Below are 23,059 nucleotides of genomic sequence, written 5' to 3' on the forward strand. Positions count from 1 at the left end.
ACAAGTCCCTCCATTCATTAAAAAGCTGTGCATTGTGCCCAGACAACAAGGTGATATTAAATAATTCTACTGTACAAGAACTGTTGGAAGACCCTAATGAACCTTGTGTTCTTATATAGGGAAGATCTACTGAGCCTGCTCCTCACCATTCCCTCTTACAGGGTGTAGCTGCCTCTACTGCCCTTGGTCAAGCTTGAATCCAGTGGATTATGTTCATAGTCCCCAAAGTGTCCATTCTATGCATTATGTTCATAGTCCCCAAAGTGTCCATTCTATCCCGTTTTGATCAGCAAAGGAACCGAATATTCAGGAAACCTAAGGAAGATGTACTATAAATACAGCTGGAAGCCATAGAACAATATGTAGGAATTATCTCAGAATTTATAGGAGGGTCAGGAACTTGTAGAGCTCTAGCTATTCTGCTTCAATGTTATGTCTACCACACAAGTCTGTCCAGATGGAAGACATTATTTCACTGATCGGTACAAAAGGTGATGATTATTACTTATATGTGTGTACATATTCCAAATGAAAGGAAAACGGTTTTAGACTTTAAACTTTTATTAAGTGTACTTAGTATTGGTAATGATATACAGTACGTTATGTTTCAAACCCCCTTTGGCAGATGTAAATAATCTTGTATATATTTTAGACAGATCACACATTTATTAACTCCAACCTATCTATCTGGTTAGTTATCTGCTTCTGGGATGTGGGAATATAATGAACTGTATGTGAAATAAAGGTCATGGGGTGTTCACCTAGATCCAGATAATATGCTAAATAATAGCTGGGAGGATGCCTACAGCCAGGTCCATGATTTGTTTATATAAATAATAGGGGTGAGCCATCCTTTGTCTCCAGATAGCAGCTTCAGAGCCTTCCATTGTTACATAACCAATGGGGGTGGCTGCCTTTTATTGTGCGTACCCACATGGAAGAAAAATATATTTGAAACATATAAAAATATTCTTCCCAAATATATTGCCATATGTTTGAAATACTACAATTTTGGCCATATTCAATATATTTCAAAATATATTTCTGTAAATATGTGTATATATATATATATATATATATATATATATATATATATATATAGAATTGTAGTATTTCAAATATATGGCAATATATTTGGAAAGAATATTTTTAAAATATATATTGAATATATATTTTCTTCCACATGGGTACGTTGACCTGGAGAAGCTCTCTAACACCTGAATATTTAAAATTTCCCATCCCAAACTCTTTTCATGCAAAATGTTATTTAGCTGATTACAGAAGGGGTGAGGGTATGGTACATAGAATACATGAAAGTGTCCACTAGTCTAATTAGATTAGGCTAATGATAGCTACCCACCGAGTCATATATATAATGATGTGGAGGGCTACTGAGTATTTCATATTTATGGATATATACAGAAACTACCGGTAACAGTATTCATATTGGACAAATGTCTTCAGTTTTTCTTTAAAGATTTGTTTTCTGCTTAGTAACGTAACACATTTTCCCTTTTTGCTCTCCAAGACACTATGGCATCCGCTGTCCATGACGTAGAACGTCTCCTAGATGGACTTATTTCCTTCACATCACAAGGACTACATCAGATAGACGTACATGAGTACTATCTCATTGTGAAAGAGATTGGAGGAGGCGGATATGGCAAAGTATTATTGGCCAAGGACAAGAAAATGGGTGAGTGAATGAGCCAACTAGCGAGGAGCTGGACTGCATGGGGTTTGGTTTGGCAGGAGTTTCTGCAGACTCCAAGGAAATTTGTGTTTACCGCTGTTCAAGGTAGAGAGTTTTTTGTAGTTATTGTTACCTGTAATGGCCTATGGCCGTGTCGCTGGGCAAGTTGACTTACATTTGATGGTGATGGATCTCAGGGGTATGGCAAGCTGCTTGGTTAGCCAAGTGGCTGTAGCCGGGATTGTTTTAGTCTTTATACCCCACAAAGGTTTTGAGGAATATTTTTTTTTTATGAGACTTATCGATCTTGGCTGTAAAAGCTGAGAACTGTTATGCTGTAACTAATTGTATAACCCATATTAATGTTTTCATGTCATACATTTTTTATTGATTTATTTTTCTTTGTGTGAAAATCAATACAATCTTATAAATAAAGTAGAATCCCTGAGGAACACTATTAATGAAGAATAGCAGATACAGTATATGGAGTGAGCAAATATGACCCAATGCCAGAATTTATTACATCTCTATAAATAAAAAAAAGTTTAAAACATGAAAGAGGAACTTCACTCTCTGAACAACACTGACTATTTCCTATCCTAATGCTGCTAGCATTAGAAAAGAGATAGGAAAGTGTATTCTATTTACTGGTTTTAAACTATTTTTTACATGTCTTTAGTCATTTCCTAGTTTCTATGCCTAGGCAAATGATGTCATACATTCCTGGAGTCTTCAGGAGGGGTTTTCTCAGCTAAGCACACCCACCTGCTTGTATGCCTGAACTAAAGGCAGATGGATTCCAGGACGTAGTTGCTACATGAATCATCTGCCCCTTACTCAAGGTGACCACAGACTGAAATTCTAGGGGGAGTTTTTAAATGTGATTCCTCAGCAAAATAAAACATGGAGACATGGATGGATGGGGGAGTTTGCTTTGAATATTAAAAATGAATGAATTAGTCCTTTTGGATTGCGGTGCTCAGATACAGCGTAGATCCACTTTAATACATGTTGGAAGGTTTTTATTTTGGACAGTAAGCAGTCAGTGGGCTGGCTCTTGGGAGGAGCTTTACCCCCCTCAAAGTATTTTGATATGTGCACATCTGTCTGGAGGAGTGACGTTCTTAGCAAGCTGTATTTGCCTGCAAACCTCTCTAGATAATGATCCCATGTGATGCGGAGCCTCCAAGATGGAAAATACAGAAATCCAATGGATGATAAATGTGGGTCAGGAACAGTCAGTCTGTGGAGGAATCTATGGTAATGGTTCTGGATGTCCTCCAGCCAGGATATGAGGCGGAGCTCTATCTGACTTGCTGCAGCTTCTAATGCACATTTTGAGAATCTCACAGTGTGCAGTGGAATCAGAGTAAGCCATTTCAGTCCAGGAGAGGGTCCTGTACAACTGTCTTCTGGTAAGGCTGAGGTTTAGCTTTAAATGAAGCATAATATATTCTCAGCCTGGGACCAGCAGATCTTATTAACATGTTTGAGAATCTCAAGTGAAGATAAATAAATACTAGCTACAAATTTCCAGTTCTTCATCTAAGTTAGATTCTTTTTATTTTCACAGATCAAGCAATGGCAATGAAGCTCCTGGACAAAAAAAGAACCAGCCAGCATTCCTTCCTTCGGGAGTTTAGTATCTCATTCTTGCTATCATCTCATGCCAACATCATCGGATGTTATGGGACCGCCTTCACCACCGACGACTACTATGCCTTTACCCAAGAACTGGCCCCGGTTGGTGATCTCTTCTCCCTGATCATACCACATGTAAGTACATGTTTCTTAGTTTTATGTAGAGGAGAGTTCAAATGTCTTTCCGTTTATTTTATGCTGTCTGTTTCCTTTAAGGGGGAGATTTCCCTTCACTTCCTGTCCCAGAGATGCAACAGAAACTGAGAGGAAACTCTCTAAGTTGACATTGAACTTCTCCATTGGAAATTTTACATTTTCCTCTTTTTCTTAAAACTCCAATATGTTGAATGTCCCATCACTTATTCCTTTTTTTATTATATCTTTTATTTGTTTTTCCAATACAAAAAGAACAATTTAATTACAAAAATATTTCACATATACATACTTCCATTTTACCCCAAATTAACCCCACCCACCCTCCCCCAACCCAATAACCCCATCCACATCTTTACTCTTTACTAATCTATATCTTCTCTCCTAATTGTCTATCTGTATCTGAATCTACTCTCTCCTATTACTTATTCCTAATCACAGTAGTCACCCGAACATTAATAAAAGGTGCCTTATCCCCCCTTTTCTGGCTAGCCAGGCTGCATCCTACGATTATGGGTCTAGTATGGATTTTTGAATTTTTTGGGTGACCTCACAATTTTATTTATTTTTTTATTTTAGGTGGGAATTGAACAAGATGCAGTAAAGCGGTGTGCTGTGCAAATGTCTGATGCCCTTGAATTCATATCAGAGAGAGGACTGGTACATTTGGACATCAAGCCAGAAAATATTTTAGTTTTTGACTGGGAGTGCCATTGTATCAAACTGACGGACTTTGGCCTTACTAAAGTCAAAGGGACTGTAACTAGAAAGTGTGGCACCACCTGTTTCATGGCTCCAGAGATGTGTAAAGCAGCCATGTCAGATGGGTTAGTTGTGGACAGTAGCCTTGATGTATGGGCGTTTGGTGTCGTCATCTTCTCCCTACTTACAGGAGAGATGCCATGGCAGGAGGCCATCCTTGATGATGCAGATTATAAAAGTTTTGTAAACTGGCAGAACAATTTCCAGATGGAAAAGCCTCCTGATTCATGGAGAAGAATTCCCATTAAGCTAAGAAGGATGTTTGGTGATCTTCTGGCCATTGACCACACAGAAAGATGTCACACTACAGAAGTCATAAAATATATCGATGTAAGCTGGAAAAGAAGAAAATCCACATTCAGCTACAAGGAAAGAAGATGAAAATCCTAAAGAAAGCATATCTTCCGTACAACCCAAAGAACCCTTGTGTAAAGCTTCTCTCCAAAACACCCCACAGAGTAGTGCTTCCATAAAGTCTACTCTCATCTCCATGTCTTACGTCTTATTTGCTGAAAAGGGATGAGCTCAGTGTTCAGTCCAAAGTTCAGACTAAAAAGTGGCTGTTCAGGCATTTGTCTGAAGGTTTAGGGCATTTTGAGTGGACAAATGTGACTGCTTCTGTCTGGCAATGGTTGCTAAAAAGTAGCGAGTAGATCCAGCTTCATCCTTACCAACCACTGACATCACCAGGCTTATTCACTTACATGGCCGGTAACTTCTAGCTACATGGCCATGGGCAAGTTTGGACAATGATGTCACCTCTATCCCAACTTCTTTTTATGTAGTTGAGGACAGCTCAGGATAGTGGTGGACATCGTGATTGACAATATATTTAAGAGGAACGTTTTGGGGATTTTCATTTTTAATCACCTCAATACTGGGCACATTCACCCCCTTCCTGCCCAGGCCAATTTTCAGCTTTCAGGACTGTCGCACTTTGAATGATAATTACTCAGTCATGCAGCACTGTACCCATATGAAATTGGTAATATTTTTTGGAGACAGAGCTATCTTTTGGTGGTATTTAATCACCACTGGGTGTTTTACTTTTTTTCCCTATAAATGAAAAAAGATTGCAAATTTGAAAAATTGTTTTTCTAAGTTCTTGTTATATGATTTTGCAAATATGTATATTTTTCTTCATAAATGTTAATAAAAATGTATACTGCTACATTTCTTTGGTAAAAATAACCCAAATCAGTGCGTATTATTTGGTCTGTGAGAATGTTATAGTCTACAAGCTATGGTACCAATCATTGATAATTGATCACACCTGATGTACTGACGGCCTATCTCATTTCTTGAGGCCCTAACATGCCAGGACAGTACAAATAACTCCCAAATGACCCCTTTTTGGAATGTAGACAGTCCAAGGTATTTAGTAAGAGGCATGGCAAGTTTTTGTGAAGTTGTAATTTTTTTTCACAATTCTTTGGAAAAAGAGGAAAGTAAATATTTTTTTTCCACAAAAAATTCATAACAAGTTATTTCTCTCACACGGCATAGGCATGCTTCCATTTACACCCTAAAACACATTCTGCTGATTCTCCTGAGTATGGCGACACCCCATGTGTGAGACTTTTTCACAGTCTTAGCCACATAGAGGCCACATAGAGAGGCCCAACATCTAAGAAGAACCTTCAGGCGTTATCCACTTTAAGGCCAGGCTGTCTTCTGACACTTTTTGCTTACAAGTAAAAATCAGTATTTTTGCTAGAACTTCGATCCCCCAAACATCATGTCTTTTGTTAGTAGAGGCCATAGAGAATAAAGTAGTCAGTTTTGCAAATTTCTGTCACAAGGTATTTCCACAGCATTTTATGAACTCTATTTTACACACTAAAGTAAAAATACACTTTAATGGCTTTTAATGCACACAAACAATATAATATCAATTTTTTTTGTAAAATATAAAATATGGTGCTGCGTTGAGTAAAGAGATACCAAACATGCCGCAGTTTAAAATTGTACACGCTTGTGAAATGGTGCCAAACTTCAGTAATTAAAAATCTCCATAGACAACGTTTTGCAAGCCTTTGCATATTACCAATTTAGAGTTACAGAGGAGGTCTGGTACTAGAATTATCGCTCTCTCTCTGATGTTCACGACAACATCTCACATGTGTGGTGCAATCACCATTTTACATATGTGTACAGGACCCCAATGAGTGCGTTTGCCTTTGCACAGGGGGATGGGGGCACTTTCATTTTTTTTTATTTATTGGTGGGACACTAGTACATTGTCAGATGTTTATGTGCATTTGTACATTGTGACAGATGTTGATCACCCACCGGGACACCGACAGATGTGGATGTTGCGGTTGGAACCCAATTGCAGATGTTTTGTACTCTGGTACACTGTGACAGATATTGATGTGACATTGGTATACTGGGATAGATGTTTATGTTGCACTGGCACAGATGTTGATGTGACACTTGAACAGGGACAGATGCTGCTTCATGTACTGTGTGGGGATGGCAGCAATCTTTGCGTTCTCTGTATAGAGCTGTCACAGGCCCGCAGCATCCCCCCCCGCACTGAGCTCTCACTGAGCTCGGCGGGTAAAGCCAACACAGAGACACGTGTTTCGAATGATGACTGTGATTGGACAAAGCCAACACGTTCTGCAGAGGGCCAATCACAGCGCCCATATCCCAGTCTGTGATGTGCTGTGTCCGACAGGCACCGCCATCACAGGAGCGCACCGTTCTCTCAGAACAGGAAAGCTCCCACCCGGCCATTTATATGCAGTTGTTGGGTGGGTAGCAGTTAATAAAGGACTTGTCAAGCACTGGGGTGTCTTTTGTATCTTTGTCTTTATTGCGGTTTGTCTTTTACACGAGTAGGGTTACTGTGTACACTATACTCATTCACATAGGATGGATGAATTGGGGCCCCATTATTGTTATATGATCAGGTGGTAAAAGGATGCTGTGATTGGCCTTTTACCTCACCATGTGATCAGCTGTGTCCGTACACAGCGATCATGGACAGCACTTCTGAGGGTGTGCGCGGGGGGGGGGGGTACATTTTGGAAGGATGTCATATGATGCCCTCCCATAACTGGACAACTGCTTTGTAGCCATCATTCAGCTGAAAAAAAATGAGGGTGAAGTAGTGCTGACAATAGTAAAACCATCAATATAAAGAACCCAATTACCTAAAAGGGGATACATAGCAAGCATAACAAATGTATATAAATTATAGTGGACCGATCTAGTATAGAAATTGTCAGGAAATAATATTGAATGACAATACAAATCAAAGAGTAAACTTACATAATTACATAGTATAGTAAGTGTGGCGGAAAAAAGACAAAAGTCCATCAAGTTCAAAAAAAAAAAAAAAAAAAAAAAAATATATGATCCTATACCCTCAATTTATCCAGAGGAAGGTAACACACCAAAAAAGCATAATCCAATTTGTTCCTGCAGGGAAGAAATTCCTTCCTGATCCAAAGAGAGGCAATCCCTGGAACAACTTTCCCTAGAAATGTTATATCCAGTTATATTCTGTGTATCCAAGAAAGGATCCAGGACTTTCCTACAGCAATCCACTGAGCTGGCCACAACCAACTCTTGAGGGAGTCTATTCCACATTCTCACAGCTCTTACTGTGAAGAAACCTTCCTGTGTTTGGAGATTCAATTTCTTTTCCTCCAGATATGAAGAGCGCCCCTTGTCCTCTGCGATGACCTCAGAGTGAATAACTACACAGAATTCACTATATGAACCACTGATGTATTATACATGCAGCTCATATCCCCCCTTATATATTATACATGGAGTGTCACGATATAAGGTCAGGTTCAGAGACCAGTTGCTACAGCAGTTGTAAGGCTTACCTGAAACCAGCAGGATTGGTACACCAGCAGCCCACCCTGGGAATGACGCAGGCTCACCTGAGGTGCGGGGTCTAAGCATCCACCGGTCTTCCCCAGAGCTCCTAATGGTGGAGATGGATTTGGCTGCGTGTGAATGCCAGGTCGCAGATCTCAGGATCACCCCACCAGGGAATGAGTAGGCTGGAAACCAAAAGCAGATCAAACAGTTCAGGGATCAAACAGAAGCGGAGTCAGTCGCAAGCCAAGGGTCGGTCACCAATGGTAGTAGATAGGATGAGGCAGAATCGAAGTCAGTAGCAAGCCAAAGGTCGGTAACGTAGATGAAGATGGCAGCAGGAACAGTAAGCGGGATATTGGCTGGTAAGACATAATAATCTGGCAACCAGGAAGTGCAGAGACATGGCTTTTATAGGAAGTTCATGGGAGGAGCAAGGAGTTCAAGGTTCAAGACAAAACAGGGCAAAGGCAGGATCATCCAAAGAATTGTCAACGGAGCTGTCCAGCATTCTAGGTGGCTCAGTGAGAAGAAACACCGTCTCTCACCGCAGAAGGCCCAGGTTCGATTCCAGGCACTGACATGGAGATCATATCCCCCCTTATGTATTATACATGGAGATCATACCCCCCTTATGTATTATACATGGAGATCATATCCCCCCTTATGTATTATACATGGAGATCATATCCCCCCTTATGTATTATACATGGAGATCATACCCCCCTTATGTATTATACATGGAGATCATACCCCCCCTTATGTATAATACGTGGAGATCATATCCCCCCTTATGTATTATACGTGGAGATCATACCCCCCCTTTATGTATTTTACATGGAGATCATACCCCCCCTTATGTATAATACATGGAGATCCTATGCCCCCTTATGTATTATACGTGGAGATCATATCCCCCCTTATGTATTATACATGGAGATCATATCCCCCCTTATGTATTATACATGGAGATCATATCCCCCTTATGTATTATACATGGAGATCATATCCCCCCCTTATGTATTATACATGGAGATCCTATGCCCCCTTATGTATTATACATGGAGATCATACCCCCCCTTTATGTATTTTACATGGAGATCATACCCCCCCTTATGTATTATACATGGAGATCATACCCCCCCTTATGTATTATACATGTAGATCATACCCCCCTTATGTATTATACATGGAGATCATATCCCCCCATATGTATTATACATGGAGATCATATCCCCCCTTATGTATTATACATGGAGATCATACCCCCCCTTATGTATTATACATGGAGATCATACCCCCCCTTATGTATTATACATGGAGATCATATCCCCCTTATGTATTATACATGGTGATCATATCACCCTTATGTATTATACATGGATATCATATCCCCCTTATGTATTATACATGGAGATCATATCACCCTTAATGTATTATACATGGAGATCATATCCCCCCTTATGTATTATACATGGAGATCATATCCCCCCTTATGGATTATACATGGAGATCATACCCCCCTTATGTATTATACATGGAGATCATACCCCCCTTATGTATTATACATGGAGATCATATCCCCCCTTATGTATTATACATGGAGATCATACTCCCCCTTATGTATAATACATGGAGATCATACCCCCCCTTATGTATTATACATGGAGATCCTATGCCCCCTTATGTATTATACGTGGAGATCATATCCCCCTTATGTATTATACATGGAGATCATATCCCCCCTTATGTATTATACATGGAGATCATATCCCCCCTTATGTATTATACATGGAGATCATATCCCCCCTTATGGATTATACATGGAGATCATATTCCTCCCCTTATGTATTATACATGGAGATCATATCCCCCCTTATGTATTATACATGGTGATCATATCCCCCCTATGTATTATACATGGAGATCCTATGCCCCCTTATGTATTATACATGGAGATCATACCAACCTTATGTATTATACATGGAGATCATATCCCCCCTTATGTATTATACATGGAGATCATATCCCCCTTATGTATTATACGTGGTGATCATATCCCCCTTATGTATTATACGTGGAGATCATATCCCCCTTATGTATTATACGTGGAGATCATATCCCCCTTATGTATTATACATGGAGATCATACCCCCCCTTATGTATTATACATGGAGATCATATCCCCCCATATGTATTATACATGGAGATCATATCCCCCCTTATGTATTATACATGGAGATCATACCCCCCTTATGTATTATACATGGAGATCATACCCCCCCTTATGTATTATACATGGAGATCATATCCCCCTTATGTATTATACATGGAGATCATATCCCCCCTTATGTATTATATATGGAGATCATACCCCCCCTTATGTATTATACATGGAGATCATATCCCCCTTATGTATTATACATGGAGATCATATCCCCCTTATGTATTTTACATGGAGATCATATCCCCCCATATGTATTATACATGGAGATCATATCACCCTTAATGTATTATACATGGAGATCATATCCCCCCTTATGTATTATACATGGAGATCATATCCCCCCTTATGTATTATACATGTAGATCATATCCCCCCTTATGTATTATACATGGAGATCATATCCCCCCTTATGTATTATACATGGAGATCATATCCCCCTTATGTATTTTACATGGAGATCATACCCCCCCTTATGTATAATACATGGAGATCCTATGCCCCCTTATGTATTATACGTGGAGATCATATCCCCCCTTATGTATTATACATGGAGATCATATCCCCCCTTATGTATTATACATGGAGATCATATCCCCCTTATGTATTATACATGGAGATCATATCCCCCCCTTATGTATTATACATGGAGATCCTATGCCCCCTTATGTATTATACATGGAGATCATACCCCCCCTTTATGTATTTTACATGGAGATCATACCCCCCCTTATGTATTATACATGGAGATCATACCCCCCCTTATGTATTATACATGTAGATCATACCCCCCTTATGTATTATACATGGAGATCATATCCCCCCATATGTATTATACATGGAGATCATATCCCCCCTTATGTATTATACATGGAGATCATACCCCCCCTTATGTATTATACATGGAGATCATACCCCCCCTTATGTATTATACATGGAGATCATATCCCCCTTATGTATTATACATGGTGATCATATCACCCTTATGTATTATACATGGATATCATATCCCCCTTATGTATTATACATGGAGATCATATCACCCTTAATGTATTATACATGGAGATCATATCCCCCCTTATGTATTATACATGGAGATCATATCCCCCCTTATGGATTATACATGGAGATCATACCCCCCTTATGTATTATACATGGAGATCATACCCCCCTTATGTATTATACATGGAGATCATATCCCCCCTTATGTATTATACATGGAGATCATACTCCCCCTTATGTATAATACATGGAGATCATACCCCCCCTTATGTATTATACATGGAGATCCTATGCCCCCTTATGTATTATACGTGGAGATCATATCCCCCTTATGTATTATACATGGAGATCATATCCCCCCTTATGTATTATACATGGAGATCATATCCCCCCTTATGTATTATACATGGAGATCATATCCCCCCTTATGGATTATACATGGAGATCATATTCCTCCCCTTATGTATTATACATGGAGATCATATCCCCCCTTATGTATTATACATGGTGATCATATCCCCCCTATGTATTATACATGGAGATCCTATGCCCCCTTATGTATTATACATGGAGATCATACCAACCTTATGTATTATACATGGAGATCATATCCCCCCTTATGTATTATACATGGAGATCATATCCCCCTTATGTATTATACGTGGTGATCATATCCCCCTTATGTATTATACGTGGAGATCATATCCCCCTTATGTATTATACGTGGAGATCATATCCCCCTTATGTATTATACATGGAGATCATACCCCCCCTTATGTATTATACATGGAGATCATATCCCCCCATATGTATTATACATGGAGATCATATCCCCCCTTATGTATTATACATGGAGATCATACCCCCCTTATGTATTATACATGGAGATCATACCCCCCCTTATGTATTATACATGGAGATCATATCCCCCTTATGTATTATACATGGAGATCATATCCCCCCTTATGTATTATATATGGAGATCATACCCCCCCTTATGTATTATACATGGAGATCATATCCCCCTTATGTATTATACATGGAGATCATATCCCCCTTATGTATTTTACATGGAGATCATATCCCCCCATATGTATTATACATGGAGATCATATCACCCTTAATGTATTATACATGGAGATCATATCCCCCCTTATGTATTATACATGGAGATCATATCCCCCCTTATGTATTATACATGTAGATCATATCCCCCCTTATGTATTATACATGGAGATCATATCCCCCCTTATGTATTATACATGGAGATCATATCCCCCTTATGTATTATACATGGAGATCATATCCCCCCTTATGGATTATACATGGAGATCATATCCCCCCTTATGTATTATACATGGAGATCATATTCCTCCCCTTATGTATTATACATGGAGATCATATCCCCCCTTATGTATTATACATGGTGATCATATCCCCCCTTATGTATTATACATGGAGATCATATCCCCCTTATGTATTATACATGGAGATCCTATCCCCCTTATGTTTTATACATGGAGATCATATCCCCCCCTTATGTATTATATATGAAGATCATATCCCCCCTTATGTATTATACATGGAGATCATATCCCCCCTTATGTATTATACATGGAGATCATATCCCCCCCTTATGTATTATACATGGAGATCATATCCCCCTTATGTATTATACATGGACATCATAGACCCCCTTATGTATTATACATGGAGATCATATCCCCCTTATGTATTATACGTGGAGATCATATCCCCCCTTATGTATTATACGTGGAGATCATATCCCCCCCTTATGTATTATACATGGAGATCATATCCCCCCCTTATGTATTATACATGGAGATCATACCCCCCCTTATGTATTATACATGGAGATCATATCCCCCCTTACGTATTATACATGAAGATCATATCCCCCCTTATGTATTATACATGGAGATCATACCCCCCCTTATGTATTATACATGGAGATCATATCCCCCTTATGTATTATACATGGAGATCATATCCCCCCTTACGTATTATACATGAAGATCATATCCCCCCTTATGTATTATACATGGAGATCTTATCCCCCTTATGTATTACACATGGATATCATATCCCCCCTTATGTATTATACATGGAGATCATATCCCCCCTTATGTATTATACATGGAGATCATATCCCCCCTTATGTATTATACATGGTGATCATATCCCCCTTATATATTATACATGGTGATCATATCCCCCCCCCTTATGTATTATACATGGAGATCATATCCCCCCTTATGTATTATACATGGAGATCATATCCCCCTTATGTATTACACATGGAGATCATATCCCCCCTTATGTATTATACACTGAGATCATATCCCCCTTATGTATTATACATGGAGATCATATCCCCCCTTATGTATTATACATGGAGATCATATCCCCCCTTATGTATTATACGTGGAGATCCTATGCCCCCTTATGTATTATACGTGGAGATCATATCCCCCTTATGTATTATACATGGAGATCATATCCCCCTTATGTATTATACATGGAGATCATATCCCCCTTATGTATTATACATGGAGATCATATCCCCCCTTATGTATTATACATGGAGATCTTATCCCCCCTTATGTATTATACATGGTGATCATATCCCCCCTCATGTATTATACATGGTGATCATATCCCCCCTTATGTATTATACATGGAGATCATATCCCCCCCTTATGTATTATACATGGAGATCATATCCCCCTTATGTATTATACATGGAGATCATATCCCCCTTATGTACTATACAAGGTGTTCATTTCCCCCTTATGTATTATACACTGAGATCATATCCCCCTTATGTATTATACATGGAGATCATATCCCCCTTATGTATTATACACGGAGATCATATCCCCCTTATGTATTATAGACGGAGATCATATCCCCCTTATGTATTATACACGGAGATCATATCCCTCTTATGTATTATACATGGAGATCATATCCCCCTTATGTATTATACATGGAGATCATATCCCCCTTATGTATTATACACGTAGATCATATCCCCCTTATGTATTATACACGGAGATCATATCCCCCCTTATGTATTATACATGGAGATCATATCCCCCCTTATGCACTATACATGGAGATCATATCCCCCCCTTATGTATTATACATGGAGATCATATCCCCCTTATGTATTATACATGGAGATCATATCCCCCTTATGTACTATACAAGGTGATCATTTCCCCCTTATGTATTATACATGGAGATCTTATCCCCCCTTATGTATTACACATGGAGATCATATCCCCCCTTATATGTATTATACATGAAGATCATATCCCCCCTTATGTATTATACACTGAGATCATATCCCCCTTATGTATTATACATGGAGATCATATCCCCCCTTATGTATTATACATGGAGATCTTATCCCCCCTTATGTATTATACATGGTGATCATATCCCCCCTCATGTATTATACATGGTGATCATATCCCCCCTTATGTATTATACATGGAGATCATATCCCCCCCTTATGTATTATACATGGAGATCATATCCCCCTTATGTATTATACATGGAGATCATATCCCCCTTATGTACTATACAAGGTGTTCATTTCCCCCTTATGTATTATACATGGAGATCATATCCCCCCCTTATGTATTATACACTGAGATCATATCCCCCTTATGTATTATACATGGAGATCATATCCCCCTTATGTATTATACACGGAGATCATATCCCCCTTATGTATTATAGACGGAGATCATATCCCCCTTATGTATTATACACGGAGATCATATCCCTCTTATGTATTATACATGGAGATCATATCCCCCTTATGTATTATACATGGAGATCATATCCCCCTTATGTATAATACACGGAGATCACATCCCCCTTATGTATTATACACGTAGATCATATCCCCCTTATGTATTATACACGGAGATCATATCCCCCCTTATGTATTATACATGGAGATCATATCCCCCCTTATGCACTATACATGGAGATCATATCCCCCCCTTATGTATTATACATGGAGATCATATCCCCCTTATGTATTATACATGGAGATCATATCCCCCTTATGTACTATACAAGGTGATCATTTCCCCCTTATGTATTATACATGGAGATCTTATCCCCCCTTATGTATTACACATGGAGATCATATCCCCCCTTATATGTATTATACATGAAGATCATATCCCCCCTTATGTATTATACACTGAGATTATATCCCCCTTATGTATTATACACGGAGATCATATCCCTCTTATGTATTATACATGGAGATCATATCCCCCTTATGTATTATACACGGAGATCACATCCCCCTTATGTATTATACATGGAGATCATATCCCCCCTTTATGTATTATACATGGAGATCATATCCCCCCTTATGTATTATACATGGAGATCATATCCCCCCTTATGTATTATACATGGAGATCATATCCCCCCTTATGTATTATACATGGAGATCATATCCCCCTTATGTATTATACATGGAGATCTTATCCCCCCTTATGTATTACACATGGAGATCATATCCCCCCTTATATGTATTATACATGGAGATCATATCCCCCCTTATGTATTATACATGGAGCTCATATCCCCCCTTAAGTATTTACATGGAGATCATACCCCCCCCCCCCTTAAGTATTTTACATGGATATCATATTCCCCCTTATGCATTATACATGGTGATCATACCCCCTTATGTATTATACATGGAGATTATATCCCCCTTATGTATTATACATGGAGATCATATCCCCCCCCTTATGTATTATACATGGAGATCATACCCCCCCTTATGTATTATACATGGAGATCATATCCCCCCTTATGTATTATACATGGAGATCATATCCCCCTTATGTATTATACATGGAGATCATATCCCCCCCCTTATGTATTATACATGGAGATCATATCCCCCCTTATGTATTATACATGGAGATCATATCCCCCCTTATGTATTATACATGGTGATCATATCCCCCCTTATGTATTATACATGGAGATCATATCCCCCTTATGTATTATACATGGAGATCATATCCCCCCTTATGTATTATACATGGAGATCATATCCCCCTTATGTATTATACATGGAGATCATATCCCCCTTATGTATTATACATGGAGATCATATCCCCCCTTATGTATTATACATGGAGATCATATCCCCCCTTATGTATTATACATGGAGATCATATCCCCCTTATGTATTATTCATGGAGATCATATCCCCCTTATGTATTATACATGGAGATCATATCCCCCCTTATGTATTATACATGGAGATCATATCCCCCCCTTATGTATTATACATGGAGATCATATCCCCCTTATGTATTATACATGGAGATCATCATTGGTGATCAGGATGCTTTTATGGGGCATTTGAAAAATATACAGATATCAAACAATCTCAGATTAAATTTATATTGGAAGGATTAAGTTTGGCCATGGGAAACAATTACTTTTGGCACCAGAGAGAATTTTACAACCAAAATAAGGGTGTGGCCATGGGGGCAAGATATGCTCCAAATGTAGCCAAAATATTTCTCAATAAATTGGAGGAGTAAGAAGTGTTCTCTGATCCATGGCCACAATTAAAACTGTATTATAGATCTATTGATATCACCATCATTTGGGAGGGAACAATGGAGAAGTTGCAGTTCTTCTTCACCCAATTGAATGAGAATGCCTATGATATTAAGTTGGAACATGGAACAGAGAGAGGGTGGAATTTTCGGACCTAGACATTTTTAAGATGGGTAATAAATTGTCCACTTGGATACATTTCAAGGAAGTGGATAGAAATGGGTACATTGCCACACAGAGCTGTCACCACTCAGGATGGATTAGGGCCACCCAAAGGGGCAGTTTGTATGATTTAGAAGAAATTGTGATAGTCAGGTAGACTTTATGAAACAGACGGATATGCAAAGATTCTTGAAGAAAGTCTATAAGAAGAAGGATTTAGAAAAGGTCCGTAATGAGATAAATGAAATGAAGAGAGAACAACTCTAGAAGAAATAGATTAATAATGAAAGGAATGAGCTTACCTTCATTACAGGCTTCAATTTACAATATAGACAGGTTGAGAAATGTGTTAAGAAATTTTGGCCCATTTTGTTGAAAGACCACACTTTAAGAAATATTCTCCCTATGAAGCCCACGTTTATTTACAATAAAGCTCACTGCAAAAAATGTGTTAGTTTCCTCTAAGAGAGAGGTTAAGTTCTTGGAAAGAGTAGTGTTCTATGTCTATATCTAGGTGGGGTAGATGTTTGTCTTGTAGGGTCATCAAAAATATGAATAAAAATAGAAAAGTGGAGAAATTTTAGTCTTCTGCTGGAAGGTTTTATAAGATTGACAAATTCATTACATGTAATGTGATGTTTGTAATTTACCTTATTTCCTGTCCTTGTTGATTGAAGTATGTAGGGAGAACCAATAGATGCTTATAAAAAAGAATCAATGAACACAATAATATCAAGAAAGGGTTTAGGCATCAATCATTTTAGGGTATCCCAGAATGAAACAAAATGAATTCATGAACTTGATACTTTGGTTCCATGTGGTCTGAACATTGATATTGAATTAACCACTCGCCCTCCTGAGGATTTACCCCCCTTAATGACCACGCCTCTTTTTGCTACTCGGCACTGCACTAGTTCAACTGATAATTGCGCGGTCATGCAATGCTACACCCAAACAAAATTTACGTCCTTTTTTTCACACAAATAGAGCTTTCTTTCTGCGGTATTTGATCACCTGTGCGCTTTTTATTTTTCAAAAAACAGAAAAAGACCAAGAATTTTTAAGAAAAAAAAATATTTTTTACTTTCAGCTATAAAAAAATATATAGAATACTCAAAGTTAGTTATAAATGTATGCCAAAATGTATTCTGCTACATATTTTTGGTAAAAAAATTCGCAATAAGTGTATATTGATTGCTTTGCGTCTACAAAACTATGGCATAGATACTGCAATTTACGCCATTTTTTTGCTATACAGCACTGTGCTAGTTTAACGGACAATTACGCGGTATTGCAATACGGTACATAGATGAAATTTATGTCCCTTTTTTCACACAAATAGAGCTTTCTTTCGGTGGTATTTGATCACCTGTGCGGTTTTTATTTTTTGCGCTTTAAAAAAAAGGCTGACAATTTTGAGAAAAAAAGAAATATTTTGGACTTTTTGCTAGAAAACATGTCCAGTAAAAAAAATTTAAAAATCAAATTTCATCATAAATTTCGGCCAAAATGCATTCTGCAACATGTCTTTGCTTAAAAAAAAACCCAATACGTGTAAATTAATTGGTTAATGGCGGCGATCAGCGACTTATGACGGCAATCAGCGACTTATGGTGGGACTGCGGCGGACATTCTGACACTGGAGGGGAACTGACTTGGGGTCACTGACATCCCAGTGACACCAATACAGTGATCAGTGCAAAAAAAAAAACCACTGACACTGTACTAATGGCACTGGGGAGGAAGGGGTTAACTTTTTTTTTTACTGAAAGGGATAACTGTGTGAGGGGAGTGTTTTGCTAAGGGGCGTGGTGTGTACTGCAGGGAACACCGCTGATCGGGAGAGAGAAACTCTTCTCTTCTCTCAGCATGTCAGGAGCTGTCAGGGAACTGACAGAGAGCACAGCTACTGCAGCCCTGCTCTCTGTCAATGATTGCTGCTAATTGGCGGGACACAGCCGGTAACGTGACCCGGCGACTGACATCCACGGCCGTGATCGGCGGGACAGGTCGGGCGGCGGCGCGCCTTGCGTGCGCCCCCTACCTGTTTTGCAAACACACGTTTTAAAATGTGGTTTTACCCAGCCGTGCCACCCTGCCGCCCTGTGCGGCATGTGGTTAAATAGTTTTTTAAACAATTTTTAGTCATTTTAATTTTTATTAATAATTCGGTTTTTGAGATAGATGTAGTACTCTTTTCTGACCACAAGATGGTTCCTGGAGTAATTATATTCCCTGGGCGCACATTTCTTAATTATTTATAATATTTTTTATATATATTCTTCATTTGGATTTGTAAAAATGTTTTGGGGAGGTCTTATTATTTTTTCATTAGATACTGAGTATATGGGGACATTCAAAATATTGTTGTTTCTTGGGTGATATTTTCCACCACTTGAGGACCTGTGGTTTCGGACAAGTGTATTTGGGTTTTTTTTTAAATGTATTATGGAGGTTTAATGTAACTGTTTTTTATGCAATCCAAGACACCTTGATGGGGTGATTATGGTGACCATTGTAAGAAGGGGTGAATTAGAGTAAAGGGTTAATTGATTAGCACTATCCTCCGGTCTGTGGGTATATAAGAATATTCTAAAATGGTCCTTCCTGATTGAAATGCTGTGGCATGACCTTAAGAGAGCGATTCACACCAGACATCCCAAGAATATTGCTACACTGAAACAGTTCTGTGAAGAGGAGTGGTCCAATATGACTCCAGATCGTTGTGCAGGTCTGATCTGCAACTACAGGAAACGTTTGGTTGAGGTTATTGCTGCCAAAGGAGGGTCAACCAGTTATTAAGTCCAAAAGGTTCACATACTTTTTCCTCCCTGCACTGTGAATGTTTACATGTTATGTGCAATTAAATCATGGCAACATCTAATGTTTGTGTAGTATTATGTTCAGCAGACTGTGTTCTTCTACTGTTGTGACTTTCAGAGCACATTTTATGCCCAATTCATGCAAAACTCCACGTAATCCCAGGGGGTTCACATACTTTTTCTTGCAACTGTATGTATTTATTTATTTTAGGTGGGAATTCCAGAAGACGCAGTAAAGAGGTGTGCTGAGCAGATCTCCAATGCTCTTAAATTCATAACAGCAAAAGGACTAGTACACAGGGATTTGAAACCAAACAATGTTTTAGTGTTTAGCCAGGACTGCCATTCTATCAAGCTTACAGACTTTGGTCTTGTTAAGGTCAAAGGGACAGTGATTAGAGGAAATTGTGGCTCTGTGTCCTACATGGCTCCAGAAATGTATGAGGTTGACACTTCTGGTGGCTTGGTTATGGATGGCAGCCTTGATGTGTGGGCTTTTGGAGCAGTCATCTATTGTTTACTTACTGGGGAGCTTCCATGTCATTTCCAATGATGAAAAATATAAAACGTTTGGTAATTTCCAGATGCACAATTCTCCTAAAGCATTGACCAAGGTTGGCTTTGGGATACGATGGATGTTTAGTGATCTTTTGACCATTGACTATACTGAAAGAAGTCAACCTGCTGAAATACATGAGTGAAGGCTGGAAAGCAGAAACCACAAGACAAGACAATGAGGATCCCATAGAAAAATATTCTGCTCAAACTGATGAACCCTTGTGTGAGGCTTCCCATCTGAACACCTCACAGGACATTGAGTCCATCATGTTAAGTATCAGCTCCACGTCTCACCGTTTGATCATCACTTCTGTATCCCAGTCTGAGATGATTCCAGAGCCACAGAAAAACAACATGTCATAGGCTCTAATCATGTTTGATGAGGAGTTCATTTTACATGTTGGTTCAGTAGATATCGGATGATGAAGAATTGGTAGGAGATGAATCGCCTGAAAGAACTTCACATGGTCAACTTTCTCAGGTATGGGGCTTTCCTTATTTAATTAGGGAGTTATATGATTCTATATGTATTTTATAGTAGTGACCTCCACAATTCAAACTATTAGGGGCATGTCAAAAACTGCTAGTTCTGCACTAAGTGAGTAGACATTACTCTTTGCACCACCATATCTACCACCAATTCTTTTTAATAAAGGCATGGTACATCCATCCAAAGCATGGCTCCCAACTTTCCTCATTTAAAGGGATTAGCCGTTTTTTGGAACCTGATCCCTCTGTTCTCCTCATTCTCTCTTCTGATGTTCAGATCAAAAAATACTAATTAACTAACTTGAATGTTGTAACATCTTGTAGTTATGAGTATTAACGTGAAATCAGAATTAAAGAGGATGATATAATTGGTCTTCTAGTGAACAATGGTAATAGCAGGACTCTTGTATACTCCTTAGCATTCCACTATTAAATATTTTGTTTGGTTGACAGATCCATTTTGATATGACATTGCCAAGACAAATATTACATGTTTACTGCAGTTACTCGTAGGAACCTGAGTTTGATGTGTTTTACCAATCTATAGCAGCGAATCAGTTGAAGGATGGTTACATCTTGGTTGGTGCAAGTCTCTATTCCTTTGTATATTGCTTTATTTACTAGGATTGTCTATTCCAGGTCTATTTTCCAAATTACACAAAATGCCTCTAAAGCCCGTGTCTGTAACCTTAGAATTAATAAGCATTTCATATATATTTATAACATTATTTATTGCAGGATAATCAGTTTTTCTGTAGAGAAGTAGTTCTTCCGGACTAACCACAAGCTGTTAGTCACTATAAATGCCATATTCATGTTTGAATTTTTTTAGATAATTTCTATGTTTTGTTATAGTATTGTGTTTATTTGTTTAGCTGACAAGTCTGGACTAGCCCCAATGGATGAACAAGACCCCTTCCTGGTACATGAGGAGTGTAACTTGTACATATATGAGTAGTTACTCCTCCTATGCACTGGGTGGTGCTCTTTATTTTTCTCTGTACAGAAAAATACATGTTGATCCTGCCAGACGTCCTGTGAGCTCCTAAATTCCTGTTTGAGCTAACAACACTTTGTGCTGCCAGCCAGGTGTAGAAGGACATGCTGTGCTCTGAGATGTGGGAAGATACATATGGGTAAGTCAACTACTTTGCCATACTTTATGTATTTCATGAATTGGGTTCATCATCAGTGACTGTATTTATATCAGTAATTGTCTCCCTCTGTCTCTTCCTCTTTCTTTCTCCACAAATCCACCAAACCCCGGTGCCATGTATAGATATTCTACGTGAGAAGGGAATTAGAGCTTCAGCCAGTTCATTGAGGTATATGCTGAAGAGAGTTGGGCTTAGACTGCAGCCTTGTCTGACTCCATGGATCTGCTGGAAGTGTTCTGTTCTTTTTTATTCACCTTTAGGCTGCATCCGTTCTCAGTATATGAGTTCTTGATGACATCATATATTTTCCCTCCTATTCCACTCTCCATTAGCTTTTGGAACAAGCCTGGGGTGCTACACAAAGCAGGCTGATGTTTTCCCATGTTTTGTAGTGTGGACATGGTTCTTGATGAGGGGTGCAGGGTGTAGATGTGGTCTCTGGAGTGATGGTTTTACATGAACCCTAGAAAGCCAGAAGGGGTGCACACATCTAAATGTAGGCTGTTTATTAAAATAAATTGATAAAATTATTAAAATTCACTCAATGCAAAATTAGGAAAGTAGGCATATCTGTGTGTGCCAGGATACTGAGATGTCTTCTCCACACACAGATATGCCTACTTTCCTATTTTGCAGTGAATGCATTTTATCAGTTTATTTTAATAAATAGCCAACATTTAGATGGATGCACCCCTTTCTGTCTTTCTTGTATTCACTATATAGGTGACTGATGACCTGTTCTAAGGGATCAGCGTTATTTTCTACCCACTTTATTATTGCCTTTGGAACTTTTTAAACCTCTATAGGCTTTTCCCACACCCCTCAGACCCATAGGTGATTGACAGCACTATAGTTACCATTTCCCTTTGGCATGAACCCTGCCTGGCTTCTGCTGAGGCTGTTATGTGGTGTTAGG

The 23,059-nt window shown here is 38.8% G+C and overlaps 1 protein-coding gene across 1 annotated transcript; it reads left to right on the top strand.

Moving 5' to 3' along the window:
- The first annotated feature begins 1,533 nt into the window (after positions 1-1,533).
- LOC149441119 (serine/threonine-protein kinase SBK1-like) lies at positions 1,534-20,492 on the top strand. The gene is made up of 4 exons (XM_089657712.1): positions 1,534-1,696; positions 3,267-3,469; positions 4,067-4,579; positions 20,151-20,492. Exons 1-4 carry the CDS (start codon positions 1,534-1,536, stop codon positions 20,490-20,492), a joined length of 1,221 nt encoding a protein of 406 aa, XP_089513838.1.
- The last annotated feature ends 2,567 nt before the right edge of the window (positions 20,493-23,059 follow it).

Source organism: Staurois parvus, unplaced genomic scaffold (assembly GCF_062004578.1).
Source record: "Staurois parvus isolate SC_StPar_1 unplaced genomic scaffold, SC_StPar_1.0 ptg001024l, whole genome shotgun sequence".
NCBI classification, from domain to species: Eukaryota; Metazoa; Chordata; class Amphibia; order Anura; family Ranidae; genus Staurois; species Staurois parvus.

What these genes read in the sequence shown, in the direction of transcription:
- LOC149441119 (XM_089657712.1), top strand. Translation starts at nt 1,534, where the DNA reads ATGGCATCCGCTGTCCATGACGTAGAACGTCTCCTAGATGGACTTATT. An exon ending in GGCCAAGGACAAGAAAATGG is followed by an intron (nt 1,697 to 3,266) that starts GTGAGTGAATGA and finishes TTATTTTCACAG; the next exon opens with ATCAAGCAATGGCAATGAAG. An exon ending in AAGTCATAAAATATATCGAT is followed by an intron (nt 4,580 to 20,150) that starts GTAAGCTGGAAA and finishes TATTTATTTTAG; the next exon opens with GTGGGAATTCCAGAAGACGC.